This window comes from Taudactylus pleione, unplaced genomic scaffold, assembly GCF_031769625.1.
Source record: "Taudactylus pleione unplaced genomic scaffold, aTauple2 ptg000214l, whole genome shotgun sequence".
NCBI lineage: Eukaryota > Metazoa > Chordata > Amphibia > Anura > Myobatrachidae > Taudactylus > Taudactylus pleione.
Genome location: NW_028284616.1, coordinates 1,058,989 through 1,081,338, shown reverse-complemented (window position 1 = coordinate 1,081,338; position 22,350 = coordinate 1,058,989). Strand labels below are relative to the sequence as shown.

General features: G+C 38.6%; 1 protein-coding gene across 2 annotated transcripts in view; it reads right to left on the bottom strand.

The window, feature by feature from the left end:
- CPLX1 (complexin 1) overlaps nt 1-21,985 on the bottom strand; it is a 221,383-nt gene extending 199,398 nt beyond the window's left edge. The window contains exons 1-2 of one of the 2 annotated variants that reach the window (XM_088478493.1): nt 21,651-21,985; nt 19,880-19,991 (exon numbers count right to left, since the gene is read on the bottom strand). In XM_088478493.1, the coding sequence (XP_088334619.1) occupies nt 19,880-19,910 (31 nt within the window). In that variant the 5' untranslated portion in view covers nt 19,911-19,991; nt 21,651-21,985. Of the gene's footprint in view, nt 1-19,723; nt 19,760-19,879; nt 19,992-21,650 lie in introns of those variants that run through there. The other variant, XM_088478494.1, reaches the window with a different exon arrangement.
- Nucleotides 21,986-22,350: the final 365 nt, after the last annotated feature.

Below are 22,350 nucleotides of genomic sequence, written 5' to 3'. Positions count from 1 at the left end.
AGACATACAAATGTCACATATCAAATTAATCAGCAAAGTCAGGTGTCTTGCACTACATGGCGTATTGAGGATAGATGTATGAGAACACATCTGTACAGTAAGTGAGCTTCAGATGCTGATGCTGCTGGGCTGCCCCAATGTTCTAGTAAATCTTCCTGGATACAAAATCAGTTTGGTGGTGTTGCTAGACCCCAACAAGAAAGCCCTGGAAGTGATCATAGTGAAACCAGTGGCACAGTGGCTGGGCCCATGACTTCTGGCCTCAAGTCCATGAGGGAATGAAAACCCCTAGTTAGTTAACATTAAATATCCATGCTGATCCTCATAAACAAGTATCAGGCACAAAACTTTTATATACTTCTATGAGTTTAAAGGACCATGTCTTTAAGGAGACAGCAGAGTTAAAAAGTGCTAATTTCTATTAGAATTGCTTGTTGAACATTGAATTTCTAAGAGAACAGTTTACCCAGTCCACCATAAGCATTCTTGGAGGATCTAGTTAAACAAGCAGCAGAAGGTGCTGCAGCAGCTACATAGGACTGAGTGATACCAAGTTATTGGTGGTAGCAGTCGTTACCCTCCTACAACTGAGGACATTATGCAGATATACGGTTGACACCTACAACCAATAGTTAACGATGACTACAGAACTTTCTGAAATCAGTGGAAAAAGCTCAGTGGAGTGGGGTTGAGTAGCAAGTTTTGTTCTTTGTCTAACTCCCCTAAATTATATTCGGCCTGTTTCAAAATTATTAGATACCACCACTAAAAGTGATTCCATTTCTGTATCTTTACTTTTTACTGATGACATGTTCACTTAAAAAGAGATGGTAGCCCTACTGTAGCTATGATTTTAAAGTAACACTGCCATGTTGTTCTTTTATGCTCTGTTATTTAAAATATGGGTGACCTGTGATCAAAATTTAGAAAAATGCAAAGAGAAAGAAAAAGTATTTTAAATTGGTGTGGACTCTACAACAGAGTATTTAGTAAAATAGCTACAAATTGTCTACAGCATATTGAAAACTAGGGGTTATATGTATCAACCCTTGGAGAGAAATAAAGTACCCACCAATCTGCTCCTGTCTTTTTTATAGGCTATGTATAAAAAATGACAATTAGAAGTTGATTGGTTGGTTCATGATTTATTTCCACTTAATCTCTCTTCAAGGGATATATTTACTAAAGATTGATTTTTAAGTAAATTTTTATATCAATTAAATCAACTGATATCAACCCAAAACTGACTTTCTAACTCACTCCCAAAATCGCTGATTTACTAACATTTGAATAAGTGGCCGGTATCCATGGCTGCAGCTGCTGATTAGCTCATGGCAGCAGCCGCTGATTACCTGAGAGTGGCCGCTGCCCTAGAAATGGCTTCTTCATCAAAGTGAATCGAGATGACCGTGAATGACCTTCAGTCATTTCTGGAGGCAGCTAGCACTGTCCACTGCATGTCTGTGGGGTCTTGTAAGTTTTTTTTATTTTACCAAGACCTAGGACTTATACTTGTTGAATAAGACCAACCTCCTTCATGGAGCAAGGTAAGTATTTCGTGTGAGTGTGGGTGAGTGAGTGAATGAATATGTAATAAAGATTTACTATATTAGGTGTGTGTACTGTGGTTTGTTTAATTTGGAGAGGTGGGGGTACAGGTGTCACTGGCCTGCTGGCACTTATAGTTCTATAAAGTGCCAAAGGCATGCTTGCTGGTACCTGTAGTTCTAGTGTGAAAAACAATATTACTTCTTAATTTAATCCATTAACCCTGCATTCACCACCACCAGGGATGCAAGGAAGAGCCCATTTTTTGGTGGGGTCCCCTCCGAGGATTGCCAGCCTTGTGAGGACCAGTTTGGGTCTGGTTTAATGATTTGGCAAGAAGAGCCCACACTGTGTGTACTCCTTCTGTGGCATTACCATCCCGGCTAGTTCAGTCTGTTGCTGGTAAATGGAAGATAGAGGTAACCACACTCCATTTTTCCCCCCGAATTTCCATGACTATAACATGCTAAAAGGTCTAGGGCAGGTTATTGGTTTAGGGGAGGACCAAACACCATTTTTTCTTAAACGTTTAATTCTTTAGGTTTTTTTAAGCATTATAGCGATCTGTGCATGCTTTTCCCAAACTCGCCTGCCTCAGGCAGGTGCACTGTTTTGCTGATTTTAAAGTGAGATTTGAAGTACATTTTTAGTCAATTTCCAATTTGACTGTTAGTAAATGAGGGAATCCTGTAGTGATCTATGGCAAAGTATCGATGTTTGATCAATGGTAATTTTGGTAGGGATTCAGTTTTATAGTCAATTTTAGTCAATTTTGCCTTTAGTTAATCCGTGATTTGCAAAATCAACTTAAAATCACCTATAAATACATAAAAAAAACAAAACTGACACAAATGTAACTTTAGTAAATATACCCCCAAGCCTTCATACATCTTCTCCTAGTTAAGAAAATGCTGCAATGATAACAGCTTCCAAATCTAACAGTAAACATTATGAGGGATATTATGAAAACTTCCATATTCATATAAAAAAATTGCTATCAACTATTAGCTACCAATCTGATTCTGTCATTTTTCTAGAGCTGTCTAGAAAATAAAAGTTGGATTATGACTGGTTGCTATGGGCAACTGTATGATTTCCCTATACACTAGTTTTCATACATTTTCCTCTTAGAGTTTAGTGTATCATTCAAAGTACATAACAAATACACCCTGCCTTAATGTTATATACAAATAGACTTAAATATAAATGTTGCACTAGAATTAATTTAAAAGCATTGCATGAGTTTAATGTTAATATTATATATCTCTAACACATTTTCAATAACATGAGCAGTAAACAATGTTCACTCATTTTTAAAATGATGAGTAGTGGAAAGCCAAAAATGTTCAGTGAAAAAATTGCTAGTTTTAGGCCCTATTGCAATAGGACAAACACATTGAACATAGCTACACTTTTTTGTTTCCCTCCCCTCAATGAGAGCTCCTGAAGAGGAAATGCAGGAGGATACTGTGGGGCAGGGCAAATGACATCATTATGGCCCGCCCCCATGTTGCATTGCCATGAATAACAGCATCACAGTGAGGGAATTTGGCTATGATGACTAGACTAAGAACTTTTCCTAAAATTACTATTGTTTTTGTTGGCAGTTGAGTTAAAATTCAGTTTCAGATGATTTGTGAAAAGAATACAAGTCTAAAAAGAAATAGTCATTTTAGGAAAAACCCATAGTCTAATGATGGCGTATCATCACCCTCTAGTCCCTCCCATTTCACTAGGAAGCAGATGGGATGAGGGAGAATGACCTGATCTTGAGGGAATATGTATGACTCCCAAAAATTCAGGAGTGTTCTGGACATTCTAGGAGGGTAGTCAAGTATGATTGTGGGTTATTTGATAACATTCACTGGTAAGCATATGACTATGTGACAATGTGTTTATAATTTCATATTGTTCTTTTGAATTGTATGTTTTTAATTATACCTAGTATTATATTTCCTTATTTTTTGACAATAAATTGACTATCTTCATATGTAACATAATATGATTTATGTATTTTATGGTTCCAACTATTATTACTATTGTTAAATATGATTTTCATTGAGTAGCCAAGGAATTTTAACTTTTCTCTTTCTTTTCCTTTTGATATTGCCTAGTGTTAAATCTATTTTAATTCCTACAAATAAGTACTGACATTAGCTTTCGTTTTTTACTTTAGGTTACTTCCTGACTTTCATTAATTTTGTTTGCACAATGTAAGGAATGTGGCACATTGGACTTGTTTAGCATAGACCTTTGAGCATGTTTATAATATGTCTTTACTGATAAGAAATACATTACAAAGCAACAACAAATCCTGACAACTATATTCAGCATGTGTAAACAGAGACAGAAATGCAGCACATCTGTATATATAGCTGGAATAAATAAGGACACTGAGACTTAAATCCAGCTTACAAAACAAGAAAATAAGCTAGGTACATTGCGCCTGATTCTGAGTTGTACACAATGCTGAAATTTTCTCAAATGGAGCGTTTTTGCCACTATGCATGCATGTAAGTTGCACTGTGCATTAGTCAAGGCACACCGTAGTCACACTCTGCAAATCTTTATTTGAGTGTGATTGACAGGAAGGGAGCATTTTAGGGGAGGCAGTGGAGAGTTTGGCTAAATACTGGTGTGTCTCTACTGTTTTGGGGGCATCACATCCTGCATCTACGATCCCAAACTTAGCAAACAAGGTTCCAGCATGTCAGTTACGACGCCCATTTTGAGTGAACATAGACTCAGTCAAGGAGTTGATGTTGGCATGATCCGCATCTGATGCTACGTACGTGTTAGGCAGATGTGGACAGCTGTGAATGCTCAGGTGGGTGTCTCAGTACAAATCCCAGCCACTATTAAATTAGCATATTTTTACACATACACTGTTACAAAAATCGCAGGTGTGGGAGCATTAGTATACAACTCTGAATCAGTTGTCTATACATATAGAACATGAACAAAAAATTACATGCAAAATAAATAATAAGAGAAGTGTTCATGTATTGTTACCCATAATTACAAAGAAAGAACAGCTTATGTGTGCTGCATTTAGTAAATAGAGCTTGGTAAATTCTATAATGCCTGCAGAATAGAAAAAGTAAATTAAAACATAGATTAAAATATATTCACTGCCATTCATATGGGCAGCTCTTACAGTTAGCTTGCAATGCAGATCTAACCCACTGGTTCCTGTTCTGCTGCTTGAACCATGATGGGAGCAATTATTGGTGTCTAGAAAAGTCAAGTACATTTAAGAGCTATCCTCCACTAGTAAAGAGGTCTGCCCTGTGGAGTGTGACAAAATGTCTATGGGTCTATTCATGATGTTAATTATCGGGCCCCAATAACCAACATTCTAACTCGCAGCGGGCGCCAGATCAATTCATCATTGCTCCAGTGTGGAGACAGCTGTTCCGAAAGTCAGCTGTTCCGAAAATCGTATGTCCCCACGCATGGGCACAGGAGCCCTGTTCACCAGCAGAAGGAGCCGGACAGGGGCGGAGGGATCCAAAAAGGATCCCTCAGCCTGGGTCTCCTTCCCATAGGGAAGGAACAGGTAGCAGGAGCACTCGCCAACTGAAGCTGGCGAATGCTCCCGCAATCAAGCTCCGGAAATATTGTGTTTTTGGAGCTTGATGAATTCTGTCCCCATACTAGTGTATGGGGACAGCGGGCCATTCCGCAAGAGAAAGGTAAGTAGGAGATATCTGTGATATCTCTTGCTTTACCTTCTTAATGAATGTCCCGATAAATACATTTTTACAATTGCAGGTAAAAATGTGCATTTGTAAAATATAAAGTGATGATGAATAGGCCCCTATATGTGGTGTCAAACAAAAGTTTTTGCGCTGGGTTTTTCCTCCATGAAAAATTAGCTCTTTTATTTAAGATTATTGTTTATCAAAATCTTTTTATCATACAGTGCCTACATATTTATGCAGCACATTACAGAAAATATTTAATCATTCACATCAGTCACTGACCCAGCGGGGCTTACAATCTATATGCCCAACCAAAATATGGCATGAAACTGGAGCACCCAGAGAAACCCACCAACACAGGGTCAGGACATACAAAACCAAACAGAGGACCTGATTCAGACCCACTTGCAAGCGCTGAGCACTCGCAAGCGGGTTGATGTTGGGCCAATGCGCATGCACACGATGGTGAGTGACTGCACGCCCCCTTTGGTGGGCATGCCGGGGGCGTGGCTGCCCAGACGGAGGCGTTCCCATGGGAAAGCCTATTGTCTGGGGCCGGCCCCACTGACATCACAAGTGATGTCAGTGGGAGTGCTTTTGGCTCTGATAGAGCCAAAAGCACTCCAGGGCTTGCAGCAGACGAGACCCTACCACAAGGGTCTCATCGCAAGCCCGATGGTCGCGATGGTCTTGACCTTCGCGAACATCTTTTTGGCCGCTCGCTATAGCTGTGGGTGGTCAACCACAGCTATGCGAGCAGCCAGGAGGCCGCTCTAAAATTCAGAGGGACGGCCCTGCTTCAGAGCGAGCGCTCTGTCAGAGCGTCCGGCTCTGAATCAGGCCAGATATTATACTGGTTGGCATCAAACCAATGAACCGCAGTGCTGTGTGGCTTCTATGCTATCCACAAATATTTTTACTTATTTAAATGAATTGCCCACATGATGCCTTACATGCAGATTTCCTGTTCTGACAGTTACTAAAAAGTACAGAGACATATATGCTGAAAGCGCAGGACCGATAATAATTGCACATGATGAAGTAGTTCTTCCTGACTCCTTAGCATAAAGAACATATCATCAGGGTTTGAGTGGCCTCTGATAATTAAGTATCCAAACTTGATGCGAGTTTTGGAGGTGGATACTTAACTATCGGAGCAATTCATTATTGCTCTGGTGCAGTGCAGTTGTCCGAAAAGCAGCCGTCCACATGATCCATAACACTACTAAGTAGCAGTGTTACTTACCAGTGCCGTGCCAGCCTGAGTTCACACATGTGCATGGCTGCATGTCCTGCAGTGCAAAGGTGGTGGAAGTAACCACTCGGATCCCTCTTTGCAACCCTGGACCTCTTTCCCTTGGGAAGGAGTGTGGTTCTGGGAATCAACGCCATCTAATGATGTTGAGTTTGCTGACCACTAGGCAGTCCCATCAGGCCCCTAATAATGAATTGGCCCATTATAAAAAACATGAGGAAACTAGGCCCATAACTGATCATGAATAGGCCCCTGTCTCTATTATTAACTGAAGCAGTTTGGGGCAGGATGCAAAACTGTTGGAGCCCATTATTAAGAAAGCACACTTAGTGCAGTAATATACTCCCCAACCTTCCTGATTTTTTCACAGGACAGTCCCACATTTTGGGCACAGTCCTCCAGTCATATATGGGGGCTGCAGTTTCATACTGGAGGCAAAGGTTGTTGGGGCAATCTTATGTGTGCGGCATCCACACAGTGCCAAGAGAGGCTGAGGGTAGCCCAACAGCTCAGAGAATGCTGGGCATGCCCCCAGCATGATGAGGAATGGAAACGTGATGCGTGGCCATGCCCCAAACATAACATGTGCTGGTCTCTTTTTCATAGAGCACGCATGTTGGGGTGTATGCAATAGTCATTGTTTATAGTTTTTTTTACCGTTACTGTAATTCATTAAAATTATTCACACAAAATACTAGTTTGAAAAGGACTTTAATGTTAAAATCCTATATCTAGCACTATTCCTCTAGTATTCATCTGACAATAGTTGCTGTATCTCTCTAGGAAGTTGCTATCATTTTAAGATCATCACAATAAATTTAAACCATTAATAAACTGTTTAGTCTTGGATCTCTTAGTGCTAATAAAAATAAAATGAGTACAGACAGAATTGTCACCACTATATAGGAATACAATGTACTGTACTTCCAGTATTTATGAATGAAATAATAAGTGGCTAGGACTGAAATTGGAAAAGTACCTAATCTACTGTAAGCATCCCTATGAGTGTAGTAGTCACTTAGTGCTACAATAAATGTCAGATATTGTCATTACGGGACAATGGGCCTAATTCAGAGATGTATGCTATAGCCATCACATCTACAATCTGTACGCAGCTGCTGTGGAAAAATATACAAATATCGCAGACACCAAGATATGTTTTGAAACACTCAAAGGTGCCTTTGCAAATCTAAGCATTTGCCTATAAATATGCAGCATCGGACGCAGATGCCTCGATGTTATCAGTCCTGAGTAACTCTATGGTCGCACAGAATGGCTGCAGGAACTGAGACGCCAGAGCCATATTTCTTACATAAAGAATCGCAGATGCAGAATGTGACATTCCCCAGAATTGTGACACGCCTCCATTTTTAGCCGATACACCCTGTTACCTCCCCCAAACACTCCCTGGCTGTCAATCACACTGTGAATAAATACTCGCTGTGAGAAACTATGCTACTGTTCCTTGACGCATGCGCAGTGCGACTCGGATGCATGTGCAGACTGTCGTTAATTACTCAACTACGAATACATTGGCATAGTGATGCACACAATGCCCGTCACTGCTGCGTATGCAGGGGACTTTCAAAAATATGCTAATGACTCAGAGGCCAAAGATGTGACCTCTGGCATCTCACATCTGCCATTTATGTACAAATGCGAAAACATCGGAATGGAAACGTTCGCAATGGTCGCAAATTGGTTGCACATCAATCTCTGAGCATGAGCATATCGCCTAAGATGCTGGGGCCTCTCCAGCTGCGTATAAATTTGCAGAGGCTCACTAGGACGCACTGAAGAAATGGTCTTGACCAGTGACATGCAGTGAGTTAAATCACTAGGGAGGCACTGGCTAGTATCAGAGCCAGATTTACAGATACATATATGAACCTGAGGGAGCATGTGAGTATTATACAAAGGTGCAGCAGTATATAATGCTGGAAAGTTGGTATGTTTTGATCAGGGATGTGCAGAAAAGGTAGATAGGGGAGGCAGTGCCTCACCTGCCATACACTTTTTACTGCAGAGTTTTGACCATAAAAATTATTATAATAACTCCTGAATCAGGCCCAATGTGCATTACTAAATTACTCCTGAAAACAATTGCCTGTAAGGAGCTATGAAAGATTGGGAGGCTAGGGTATTTTCACTCTCCTACTTCAGATATATTTTATTATGCTTAATTTCAGTTAATATTATATTTATTATAGAATGTGGTAAATTAGTATTTGGAAGCACATATTTCTATGAGCTAATTTTTACAGCAACTTAGTTTTTCAATTAGGTTTGTATACATGGTGCCTGATGTAGAGTTGGACATATTGTAAATGCAAGTTACAAGTCTTTTTTACTACAACCTGCTCTTTTTTTGTGCATGCGTGTCAGTTGGCTATGCGCTTTTTTTTGCCCTGGTGACTGGGCCGCATTTTCCATTTACAACTCCCTACACCATGGTGGCTGGGACAGGGGTTGAACTGCATCCCAATATCATTTGCAGAAGGCCTCAAAGACAAACCCAATATAGTATAACTAATGTAGCTGCAGTCTAGTAATAGGATTACAGTGCAAGTTTCCTACTCAGTTTGGGAAGTTAAAGTGTGGAAAGGTATTTTTGTATTTTGTTTGATTTGCTTTTAACATGCTCCAAGCAAATTGAGTCCTTTTCATTTACACTTTCCAGCCATTTACTGTAATGTGTAAGAAATGTGTACTGTGCTTTGACCATACTTGCCTACTCTCCTGGGACCTGGGGGAGGGTCCCAATTTTTCAGGTAACCTCCCACGGTGGCCATTTTCCCTGTTTTCTATATTGCAAATTCACTAAACTCCGGGAAAATGGCCGCGGCAGCCATTTTCCAGGCATTTTTTACAGCGCTGACACCGGAGTGACATGGGACTCCGGAGTGGTAAGTATAATATGGGTGCAGGGTGTGCAGTATGGGCCCCCCCAGGACCCAGGGGCCCTGTGTGACCGCACACCCTGCACCCATTATAAATACACCCCTGGTGCCTTGACTTGTTACATGTCCAGTGACCTGGTGTTAACACATGCTTACAATGGTCTGTCATCTATGCTAATTTTATATAGGAAATCCACAGGCTTAAACCTTAGCACCACCCTGAAGCCATAATGTAAAAAAATGAAAATACATTTTAGCTATTTGCACTGCTTCTCTGCAATTTTGCACCTGCCAACTTTTCTTTATAATTTTCCCACATTGCACTGCTTGTCATTTTACATTTAGTAGGTCCAAATGTAATGAATATAAGACAGCAGGCAAAACTTGTATATAATAGAACATCTATTTATGTCTCAAGTTTAGAGGGTGTTTTTTATTTGCAAAGGTTTTTTTTGCATACCATTGAGTATATATTTGTGTCTATTTCCAATAATCTTAATTTTTTTAAAAAACAATGGAGTGATACTAAAATATGTGAGAATATTCCCTTTAAATCATTTGTTCCACTAAAATACAGCAAGTATTTTCTGATTACCAGTAATACAAGACAGACAAGTGTACAGTAGTTTGAAAGATAGCACAGCGTGGCTTTAAATTTATCCTCCACTACGCTGGAAGCAGAGTTGGCCTCAAGAGCATAAACACTATCAATGTCCTTAATGCCTGATCAGATGCTGTCTGGGTTCCTTTCCTGATGACTGACATTTTACGTGTAGTATAGTACACACTACAGTAGCTGCAGTAAAATACAGTGTTTCTTTGCCAGACAAAAATTTACCAAAATAAACAATTTTTTCATGATAGAAAGATATGTCCCAATTTAATTATTATTTTCTTTTTAGTTATGCAAACACTGAGTCTGAAACAGTAATTCTGGGGTACGTCAGAAAGGCAGCAGAAAAGTATATGATGAGCATGTCTGACCTCAAAGATTACTATCTGGTTCACTCTGTTCCTCAGTGACAAAAAAAAAGAGTTTTTGAAGTTTCAGAAGCTTATAATGCTTCACACATTAACTTTGATTTTTGTTGTATTGTGACAATGGACAGAAAATCTTTTCCATTGTTCCTATATCATGTAATGCTGTGTAATTGGACAATGATTGTGCAGGTGTCTCCAGAAGAACCCTACACATCTAAAACTAGATAATTTGCTATGTACAGTACTGTTTGTGTATAAAAAGGGAAGATAATTGATATGAACATTGAAACTTTGAGTCAGCAATTCACTGACAGTCCTACATTCAGGCGTGCAACAATGTATAGCCAGGTTCCATTCCAAATTTTGTGTAGGTACCCAGCAATTAATCTGTAGGTTTCCAGGGCTACTTTTCTGCTCTCACTCCCCATTCTGTGGTCAGAAAAGCATGTGTCTATCAGCTCAGAAGAGACATCCACTCTTTTAGGAGAAGAGCTGGGGAATTAGGGGGAAAATATATTAAAACTTCTAAAGAGTGAAGAAGTTAACAAGTGAAGAAGTTGCCCAATGCAACCAATTAGCTTCTAGGTAGAAGCTGATTGGATGCTATGGACAACTTTTCACTTGTTCTCTTCTCCACTCTTTAGAAAGATTGATATATCAATTTCTCCTCCTTAGAGTCGACTCGCCTACATTACCCATAGTGATTGTAGCCGTCTAATGATGTCACTGCCTGGAACATTTTCATATATACATAAAATGTACTCTAAGCATCAACTTGATGCTATATAACTCCAATGGAGATAAAATAAAAGCAATTAATGTATTTTAGGCATACTTTCCTACTCTCCAGGAAGTTGAGGGAGACTCATGAATTTATGGGCAGTCCCCCAGACTCGCATAAGAGTAGATGGCCCTCTCACTTCCTGTCTACTTCCTAGCAAAGTGAGCAATATAAGGATAATAATACATTGAATTGCAGGTAATCCTCTTGATCAACCCATGATTTGAAGCATTCCCCCTGAAGGGGTGGAGCCTAGTAATGTGAAGCACTGGGCCCCACCCCCACCTCCAGTCAGCTGCATCTATTTCTCTTGGCTTCTCCCAAAGAGGAGCCTGAAAAAGGAGGCAAATATGATTTTAGGGTGTTAACCCAACAACCCTTGAAGTGATAGTATCCTAGCAATGTCCCAAATAAATTAGCTTTTTTTATTAATTGCTCTTTGCATATTATTTTTTGTGTTTTACCCATTTTGACTGATTGATTTATATTTAATTTACAATTTGGTATTTGCTATAACATTATAAATGATTAAGATAGCAATATGATTTCAGCTTATTAATATACAGTTTTTATGCATTTTATAATTATAAATTATTTACAATGATTTTTATTAACTGCTATTAATATATTTATCTGTAAAATATAATTCTCACATATCATACTTATAATTATATTCAGATACTGACATAAATAAGTCCGAGGAGGTGGCAGTTTGCCCCTGAAACACGTTACAAATTTATGTAAATCTAATTTCTACATCCCATGTTGGTATCCTATTCATTGTTTGTTATATTGGCTTTATATATCTTCATTTGCTATGAGTTTTCAATAAACCGAAAAGCCTTTTCCAAAGAAGTGGTACTGACTCTTCAATTGGTAGGACATGTGCCATAAAGAACTAATTCACTTGGACTTTCTGAAAGCAGTTCTGGATCGTTTAAAAGGGCTGTGATTTTACTATCAAGACACCGTTAGTAAAAGCACTGCCCTTTTATTTATTGGGCATAAACATGAAACAGAAGTGTGGGGTTTTCCAACCGGCACTTAGTAAATAAACCCTGAGGTCTCTTGCACGCTATTCAAAATTTAATGCAATCAAGTATAATCTTATTTTACATGTTTTAATGAATATAGCTTAAATATATTACAAGTATATCCATCAAATATCATAATATAGACCAGGGGTATTCAACATGTGGCTCTTCCTCTGTTGTAGAACTATACATCCCAGCATACCCTGCACCAGTTTTACTATTAGGGCATGCTAAAGTTGTGGTTAGGCATGCTGGGATGTGTAGTTCCACAGCAGCTATAGGTGTGCATGTTTAAATACCCCTGATATAGACACAAGCAATGCCCTTCCGGCAGCCACAAGTAAAGAGCAAATTGGTACACCTGTGTAGGCCTACCGCAGTTCTCAATTACACAAGCACAGTTTTATTTTATTTGGTCTGTGTTTGATGCCTATTCCATTCTCCGTTCCACCTCTCCAAGTGCAAGTTCCAGATGAAGGATGTAGGCATTTGCCTTTTTTGTGGGCATGTGCAGTACAAAATTGCAGATATCAGATTAAGCAAACATATGTGCATTGACATTCAATTCAGCCTCATATTTTTTAAAAAGTTCTTTGTATGTAAACAAGGTTAGACATAGCTAAGCACTTTAACCGGCAAAGCTTTTTTATGTTTGATTGCCTTTGCTTGGGGTTAGTGGCACAACAATTGTTTTCCTGCAGCAGTTACAGATTGTTTATGATGTATCATGGTGAACTCTGAGTTATTTGAGCTATTCTTTTTACTGTGTATGATATGCTTGAAAATTCTGTCAGGTAATAGTTGCTGCATATGTTTTAACAGTCCTAGCTATTTAACAGACTGATCAATGGGTGCAGACTGGACTTGAACTATTGTAGAGGTCAGCAGCCCACAGCACTTGTGCCAGATGCAGAAAGTGGAATGCTGAAGGTCTGGAAGATTTACTAGCTAATAATATGTAAGTTCTAGACTTAAATTTAGTCCTCAATATTTTATAAGTGAAAGACCAATTTGTTTACTTACACTATTGAATTACAGATGGCAAATAATACCAATAGGACTAAACTGACCAATTTACCTTAAGTACTCTATAAGCTCGGTTGGAATATTGATCTTGCCGTCTACCACAAACTCTATGCTCTTGCTACTTTCTAGCTATATGGTTTGAAATGTATTACATACTTTTTATAATTAAAAATATACATGGTGATTATTTTTTGCTCAACTCTCACTGATCTTAACCAGATTGACTGCATAGAGCTTCGTGCTTGTCTTCCTGTGAGGTGTTGCACAGTCTCTACCATTACAGAGCTTAATAAGGAAATCCTTACCCTGGGGTCTGTTTTACAACAGTTGCCACTTCCTAAACTTGCAATTATGACCCAAAAAAGCCCAGTTATCAGTTTCCTTTGTGGTATGTGGGCATGGGTCCAAGGAAACCATTTCCTCTCTCTATCTCCCTGCAGTTCAGACACTCTTTCAGAGGGTTCATATACCTAGAACATGGAGCTCAGCTGATCTCACACAAAGTTTCTGAAATGTGTTGATGCACATTACAAAGGTTCCCAATGATGTACTGTCTGATTTGAAGTATTCAGATTGACTTGGCAGAAACCATCATTGGCATCTAACACAGAGAATTTATTGGACATTCTGATAAAGCATTTAATGGGAAATACTTATAAAGCGTTTTCTTTGGTAAAAGTGTCGAAAATACAATTTTGTATGAGATTACCAATTTTTCCCTGAAAGCAGTCATCTGATTGATATATTCTGCCCTTGTAGAGATGTTATCAAACACTGCATTTTGAATGTGATAAATCCCTCACTTACATCATACATAGTGGTGTTTAGTAAAACCGTATACATGTAGATTTTCGATTAAAGCCACAAAATATAGCTCTTCCAATAAGAACTGTCCTTTGCAGTGTTATGGCTTCCGAGTTTATGACCCAGGGGTCCTTCTTCACATGAGTAACTGCCAGCCAGTGCATGCGAGATCTGCTGGGGACCCAGGGGAAATATCTGAAAATAAGGCCATAAGCTCCTATTAGGCAATGCCGACTATAGATGGTGATGCCTATCCAGTGCAAGCTCTGGAAAGTTTCATTATACAGAGCTTGATACTTATGGGAAATGCAGTCAAACCTCCGTAAACAGCAGTTTTCGGAGGTTTGACCGCATTTTAGTGTTAGTGCATCCCACCCATTTTCACAGTTTCTTGTAGCAGAGTTTTATAAATGTCCCCCATTGAAAAGCATAAGGAAGCTTTTACATTTATGGACTATCAACATCTCTTTTAATTGCAGTGACTTAAGCCAAATGCTTTCTGTTCCTCAAGATTCATTCCAAACCACATTCCATTGGAGATGCCAAAGTTATGTCATCTAAATTAGCTGAATGTAATGGTGTTATTAGCAGTTGCACTGTAATCAGTTGGACTACTCTGGTGCTGAACTGTGGGCCTGATGCGAATGTGCAGATGCTATGCAGTGCAGGCAGATGCTATGTAAAAATATGCAAATGCCGCAGATGTATTGAGCCGCCCACCAGCAGCTTTGCAAGTCCAAGCATCTACATAAAACGTTGCAGCATCTGTGTGTACAAAGTTGCATCATCGTTTGCAGATCATTCGATTGTTGCAGTCCTGAGAGAGTCTATAGTCCCTCAAAATGGGCATGGGAATTGAGAAACCGGAGCCATATTTTTGTGTATGGGATCACAGTTGCAGGGTGAGACATGCCCCCCAAATGGTCACAGCACACCTTTATTCCTTGCCGCACCTCTCCCAAATGATTCCTGACGGTCAATCACACTGTGAATAAATACCCGCTGCAAGCAACTACTGTAATGTACCTTGACACATGTGCAGTGTGACTGATAATCCTTCAACTGCGAAAACATCGGCAAAAGCATACAACTCTGATAGGCCCTATGTGTATAGCAGCTAGCAAGAACAGTGAAAGAGATGGGAACTGACTTCAATAATATTATTTTGTAAAACTACAGTGGTTGCTGAACTGTGCAACCTGGAATGTGGTTCAAAACAGGACTTTATTTTGATCTTTTATAAACACAATATTTATTCAAATCAGCCATCCGGTTGTAAATTTACCTCTGTGTTTTTGGAAATGGTCATATTACATGAGCCACATTAATTTAAGTATCAGCTCAGAATTTTCCTATAAAATCAAATGGTAATATTATTTGTAACCTTGTTTATATGTAGCCAGCCTGGACTTGAGGATACAAAGTAATTGAACACCACAATGCTCCCAATTCCATGTATCACACTGTGGGTATAGCGGTTTCAATTTATTTTCTGAATATAACATTTCTCTTATTTTTCTTTTCTCATTAACACTTGCATTAAACAATACAAAAGATAATTATCTACTACCCTGGGGTTCTTTGTGTGCTCCCAGACTATTGTAATTCTTGCTCTTTGAGTGATTTCTCTTGGGAAAGAATATCAATGATGTTTAATTTTCTCGATTTCCATGCTACCTTCCTCATTGTAGATTGATGAAGGCCAAAATTGTAGTAGCATTCTAGAACATTTCTGTGTCATTAATGTAAACAACTGTCCTCTAAAATCTGTTTAGACCATGGGATAATTAATTTCCACAAACCTGAAAAGAGTAGCCTCTAAGGGGTATATTTACTAAAGTGGAGATGTTGCCCATAGCAACCAATCAGATTTTAGCTACTGTATTATCTTCTAGAAGGTGCTAGATAAATGTTACATAGATTCTGTTTAGTTGCTATGGGTAACATCTCCACTTCTAAAAACCGGCATTTTCGTTCATATATCCCTAAAGAGGTGTACAGACTACGCGATGTGTGTACCAGGCAATGGAACGACGCAATGTAACGATACACCAGGGCCGGCTGTACGATCCGCTGTACTACTGCGCAATGTATCTTTCTATGCTGCATGTGGCAGTATGGCATCATTCATTATATCGTCCCATCTGCTGTGCAGCACAGCAGATGGAGCAATGTGCTGATTGACCGCCGTGCACACACAATCAAGCGTACACACTATACGATCCACACGATTGATCCCTGTAGGAACTATATATGATACATTATATATTATAGTGTGTAACCAGCTTAATGGTAACAACAGGCTGTGAGCTTCTGTTTTACAAAGAAAGGGCCCAAAAATGCAAACTAGATTAAAATCTCATATGTATAAAATGTCCCTCTTATATAGCTGAGACAGCCAATATGGGACAAAGTTATTTTTAGCATTATTTATATTGCTATAACTTAGATGCCCAGATCTCATTTTAGGTTACATTAATGCAGGGATACAGAAATAATAAATTATTTAGAAGCTTCCTCACACAATTGCTGTGTTCTGTCTAAGAGGCTGGAGTGAATGTAAGATGCACTGTCAGAGGGTTTCAAAGGCAGCTGATGAGATCGTTGCTGTGGCAAACACTGCATCTAACACTCCTCTGGGGCCTAGAGACGACATTGATTAGTGGCACCAAGGAGGTTAAGTATCTCATAAAACCCATGGCTGAGAGAAGGAAATATTCATGATAAAATCCTAACAAGGTTTTACTCCCTCCTTTTTTTAATGTTTACTATTTAAAGTATCAATTGAGCAAAATAGAGCTCGAACAGGGAAAACTGAATTAGTCCTATATGCAATTTGTAATTTATTTGTCTAATCAGTGTCTTAGTTGCGCTTATAATATTATGCTACACTATAGAGCATGATTGTAAATCATAAGAAATTCCACCAACGAGACATTATATATGAATAGTCATCTAACTGCTAACTCCTACTGTATATCAGTCATTTTATATCTGACTTTTTTTTTCTTAAGTTGCTGCTTTTCTGACTACTATACTTACCAACCTTTTTAGAACTTTGGGGTATATGTACTAAGACTTGGAGAAAGATAAAGTGGATGGAGATAAAGAATCAACCAAACTGCTACTGTCACTATGCAGGCTGTGTTTGAATAATGACAGGATCTGATTGGTTGATACTTTATCTCTCTCCAAGGCTTAGTACATAGACCCCTTAGATTTTAATGTAAAATAAATGCATTCAAATACAATGTTTTGCATAAATCATTTTGAGAATAATAACTGCTGAGTTTGGCCCTGTTCATATAAGGGCTCATTCAGAAGAATCTCTGTGCATGGCAAGTTGTTGCATACAGCACATGCGCAGATGTGGACTTGCAAATTTTTCCATATCTCCATCCTATTATGAGGCGAACGAAACTTGGATGGTTCTGTCTGTCTGTGAATTTTGGCATTTCCAGGCAATTGGGTGGCAACAATGTGAGCACACAGGCCCGCCCTGACTTGTGGGAGTGTCATGGTTGTGTATTTAAAGCTCTGTACATTTCTAAATGCATATGGGGAAGGGAAGCCTGTTTTAGATGGATCAATTGTACTTAGCATGAGGCTGGTGCAAGTGCCCATACTAAAGATGACAGTTGCTGTGGCTGGTGTAAAAAGCATTGGCTAGCATAGTTTTCTGCTTGAATATACTTGATCCCCTGCATTAGCCCTATGGACTCTCACTTAGCATAAGCTAGTAAATCAGGTTTCCTATAGCTACTTTCTGTGTGACTCAGAAACAGTCCAATAGTAAGCAAGTGATCCTGAGTTACCTTAGGTATGCATCTCTGGTGCTGGACTAGTGTACCTATCAGAGGCTTTGGAGCTGATGTAGAATGAGCACTACTGCAGTATGCATAGTGTATCTTGCGTGAAATCACTGTGCGCTTGCTCAGAAAGTGAATACACGCATATGCAGTGCCAGACCAGCCATCTGGCACCTCTGGCAAATGCCAGAAGGGCCGATGGCCTGATATGGCCCAAAAGCCTGGCCAAGCAGCTCAGTCTACCAGGGCTTTGCTCGGCCGCCAATGCAGAGAGGTGAGGGCACGTCATTAGGCCAAACACCCCCTGTGACTTGTGACATGCCCCATAAGGCATAGCCACTCCCCTTTTCCATGTGCACGTGCACGGATAGATGCCAAGGCTGTTCTACAGCCAAAGTATGTTCCTGCACATATGTGTCTATGGCACTTATAACCGCCTGCAGCATCATCAGTGGTGGAATGGGAAGCAAAAGGGTGTTCTAAGGTAGGACAAGTGAAAACCTGCAGAGAAGAGCGTATTCACCTGTTATGAGGTATATTTTAGCACCTTGTATAGGATATGTGCAGATACATGCTGATGGTGACACCTTGTCGCAAACCAGATGCATATGCTGCTGACATGCAAGGGAAATATGCTATATATATTGTATTTCATTTTTAGAATCATTTATGCTCATTTTGCCAACAACTCAGCATTAACTCCATAATGTATAATGTAATTACACTTGACTAAAACTTTGTCCTGCATCTTCAATGTTTTAATATAATATAAAACATTTTACACTTAGCTCATTTTAAAATGAAATAACTTAAAAGATTCTTTCCTTTAACCTTCAACTGTCCCGTGGCATAAATCAATGGAAATAAAAGTCATTTTAACCACAGTTCACTGGGTTTTAATCATTTTCTTTATCGATATAGCTGTTTTCAAAGTGAAGGGTTTGACAAATGGTTTTATCTGGAGTCTGCTTAATGGATCCAATCCTATTTCGGGTTTTGCAAGATTGTTTTTCTACAGTCAGCAGATCTTAATTAATCCATTTATCCTAATTGTTAAAAAAAGGTTTGCACAAAACATTATTTCATGTAAGCAAAAATACTGCAGTGCACAATTTGACACTGCACCTAAAACATAAGAGGAAACAGCCATATCTATGGCACAATGATTTTTCTGCTGAAAAAGCTGCAGTGAATGATTGTCCAGGAAAGTGCTGGTGATCTTGGCATAAAAGAAGGTGCTAATTACCACAGTGGAATAACATTTTAAAGCAAATACATAATTTTCTAAATTACCAACTGCCCGTTTAACACAAAGATAGACTTGTATGTTGCCTTCCCTCATAACAATTAAGACTTGGCTACTAAATGGTCACTTCATTATTTAATTAAAATACATCTTACTAAAGCTCAATTAAACATTTGACAGACACTTTAAGGAAGTAAGCAGTCTACTGACTTAATGCCATGTATGCAATACAGATATATATTCATTTGTGAAGTTTGATAAGCAAATGAGATGGGTGATATTTATATGCCAAAGAAAATATTAAACACTTTGTACAATGAACATGTATAGTAAATTCGTAACTATAAAATTATTCATACTATGTTGGTACTTGAAAACTAATGTACATTTTACACATTTCAATATTTTTGTTAGCTTATCCCTGTTGTTTTTGATTATTTTAAGCATAAAGTAATATTATAAAATAAAATGTATATCATATTTAATCAAAGAACCAGTGCAATACATGATATAAGATTTTGCAGTTTTGAAAATAATTTCAAAGTGATAAAAACAGAATGCAATGTGTGAATGGAATCAGAATTACCTTGTGGCTCGATTATTGATAAAATATTCTAAAAATATTTTTAACTTACTCAAATGTTTTGCCTCTGGCTATTCAGGTGGTGACTCTGGCATTTTACCTCATGGTGCAGTGATATACAAGAGAATGGGAGGAGCTTCGGAAATTGACGCATTGTACTTAAGTTTCTGACATACTGTATAGGGGAATAGGAGATGCCTGCACTTACCTCCCAAAGCTTGCTTCATAACAAAATCCATACTGATGGCTTTTGATTCCTTCCACTCAGTTTATTTTATATATTACATGCAAGACTATCAGGTAAACTTGTGTGTTCTAGCCTGTAATACATGAAAAATACATACTTTCAAATATTTTAATTTACAAATCATCCAAAAACAAGAGGTTTTTTTGCTGTCACTATGCACAAGCATTATATTTTTGAAATATTGATCCTTGAAAAGCTACCATATTTGAAAAACGTCTCCAATGCTGGTGTGAGTTTTATTGAATAGAAATTTACGTCACAGTTCAGCAGTTTTTTTTTTAAATAAATTACTAACACAAAATAAACTAAATTATTTCAAATGTATTAAGAAATCAATAAAGGATAACATCAAAGAGAAAAAAAATATGTGCACTTTAGAAAACTAGTTTGCTTTAAAATTTGAATACATACTTGAAAATATGGTGCAAAGATTTATAGCATCTGGTGTTATATGTACACAAAGTATTTATGTTATAAAATCACCATCACTAGTATGCTGCTTTTGAAATAAACATATCTGTGATCTTTAAGGTGTGTATCTTTGAATTGCTTTGGCTACTGGACAGCCTTTGTACAGTGTCTGGAGGGAAGTGTCTGAAGGGACATTTGAAGGTGAGGTGTCCTGTTTCAATTATTATGCTGTAGTCACAAGATTCTTTTAACACCAGACACTTTTCTGAGGCTAATTGACAGATATAATCTAAAGAAAATGGAAAAATATAATAAAATGAAACAAAAACATGCCTTTTTACCTCATAGAGGTCAAATGCAAGTCATGTTGCCAACACAAGCATAGACATCCCACAGAAATCTACAATGCAGCCTTTGCTGCCTGTTTTCACCTCAGTTCATATAAAGCATACATAAACAAAATGTGGTATTAAGCATGATGTCTCACACTTTTCAGTCTTTGTTGACAGCCAATATACCAAAATAATAACTAACAAAACAGCAAATCACTCTTTTTGCAGTGGGTGTTCCGCCTCACTGCACAACCTAGTGGGCTGCAACAAATGATATCCCAGAGTAGTCCTACTCCTGCACTGCAGGTGATAAGAATTGTCATTTTCTCAATATACCACAGCTTGATGCCTCCCTCTGCTGGTCCTTCAAAGACTGTCAAATTATGACTCATTTAATATCCTAAAAAGCATCCCTGATATTTCACATTGGCACGTATTTGTATGGAGAGTTTGAAATGGGTGTCTGTGACCAAAAAAGTTAAATGCAGGATGCAGATATTGCAGATATCTTACAGTCATATTAAATTTGCATACAGTAGAAATACTGATAGGTTAAACGTAAAACAACTTCACAAGTGTCTGCCCTGTATCATTTAGATGTCTAATACTATCACAGCTGATGCTGCATGCCCAGCACTGCCCTGCTTGTCAATAAATCTAAGCACGGCTCTCATAGACAGCACATGCTGCAATGTACAGTATTGTATTCAGGAAAACAGATGTATCAGCAGAAAAAAGAAATTAGAAGGGATAACAAGCAAAGCGGGGACAGTGACAGGAGAACACAAGCTATGCAAAGGCTGTGTCTGTTATTACATGACTAGCATTGCATGGAAGAAAAGAAATTAGAATAGCTGGAGAATCTTATCGTTAAGGATACATTAAACACAGATTCAGCACTAAGCAAGACGGGACAGCTCCCTACACCTATGACTGGCCAGGATGTGCAAAGTAAGGAGTAAAGACAAATGGAAATGATTAGTCTGTACCTTCTCTTCTTCAGTAGAAACGAGATCCTGCAGTTTGCCTGTCCTTTCAGTAACAACTCTGCACCATGGAAGAAAAAGCTCGCCCCCCTCCCCCTAGAGTATCATTTTTTTCTTCTGTAGCACAGTCTCCTCCTCCCCTAGTCCATGTGTGCTCTCAACGAAAACTGCAGCCGCTGCTGAAGGGCATTTAGGGAAGAGATGGCTTCATGAAGTTACTGTATATACTGCTTAATGATGGCCAGATATCGCAAGGACATATGGACAGGGTGCAAAGGTGACACGGAATTAAAATACAGAATGCTGGCACATAGAGAGAGTAATGAAACAAGAAGATGATCAATAACCTTCCCTTTTCTCCCCATACATCCCTTTTTTATCACAGGATTTCCGGGCCATCCCACTTAGAGCAATATTTATGTGATCCCTCCTTCTGAGCAAGTCACTTACTAGGCTATACAGCATATTTTTCTTTTTTTTTCTAAAATATGCTGCATGTAATTTTTTCTGGCTAAAATACATGGTGATATAGTGTAGTGCTGAGATAAATCCAAGGTGTAGTGCCAATTCCTTCTTTCCTTTGGTATCAGTAAAAATGCAGTGTGATGTTTATTTTATTTATAAGGGCTTTTACCACTTTCTATTTTTATACACAAGCATAACACTTTGTAAGCTTTCAATACTGTGCGCACAACAGATATTT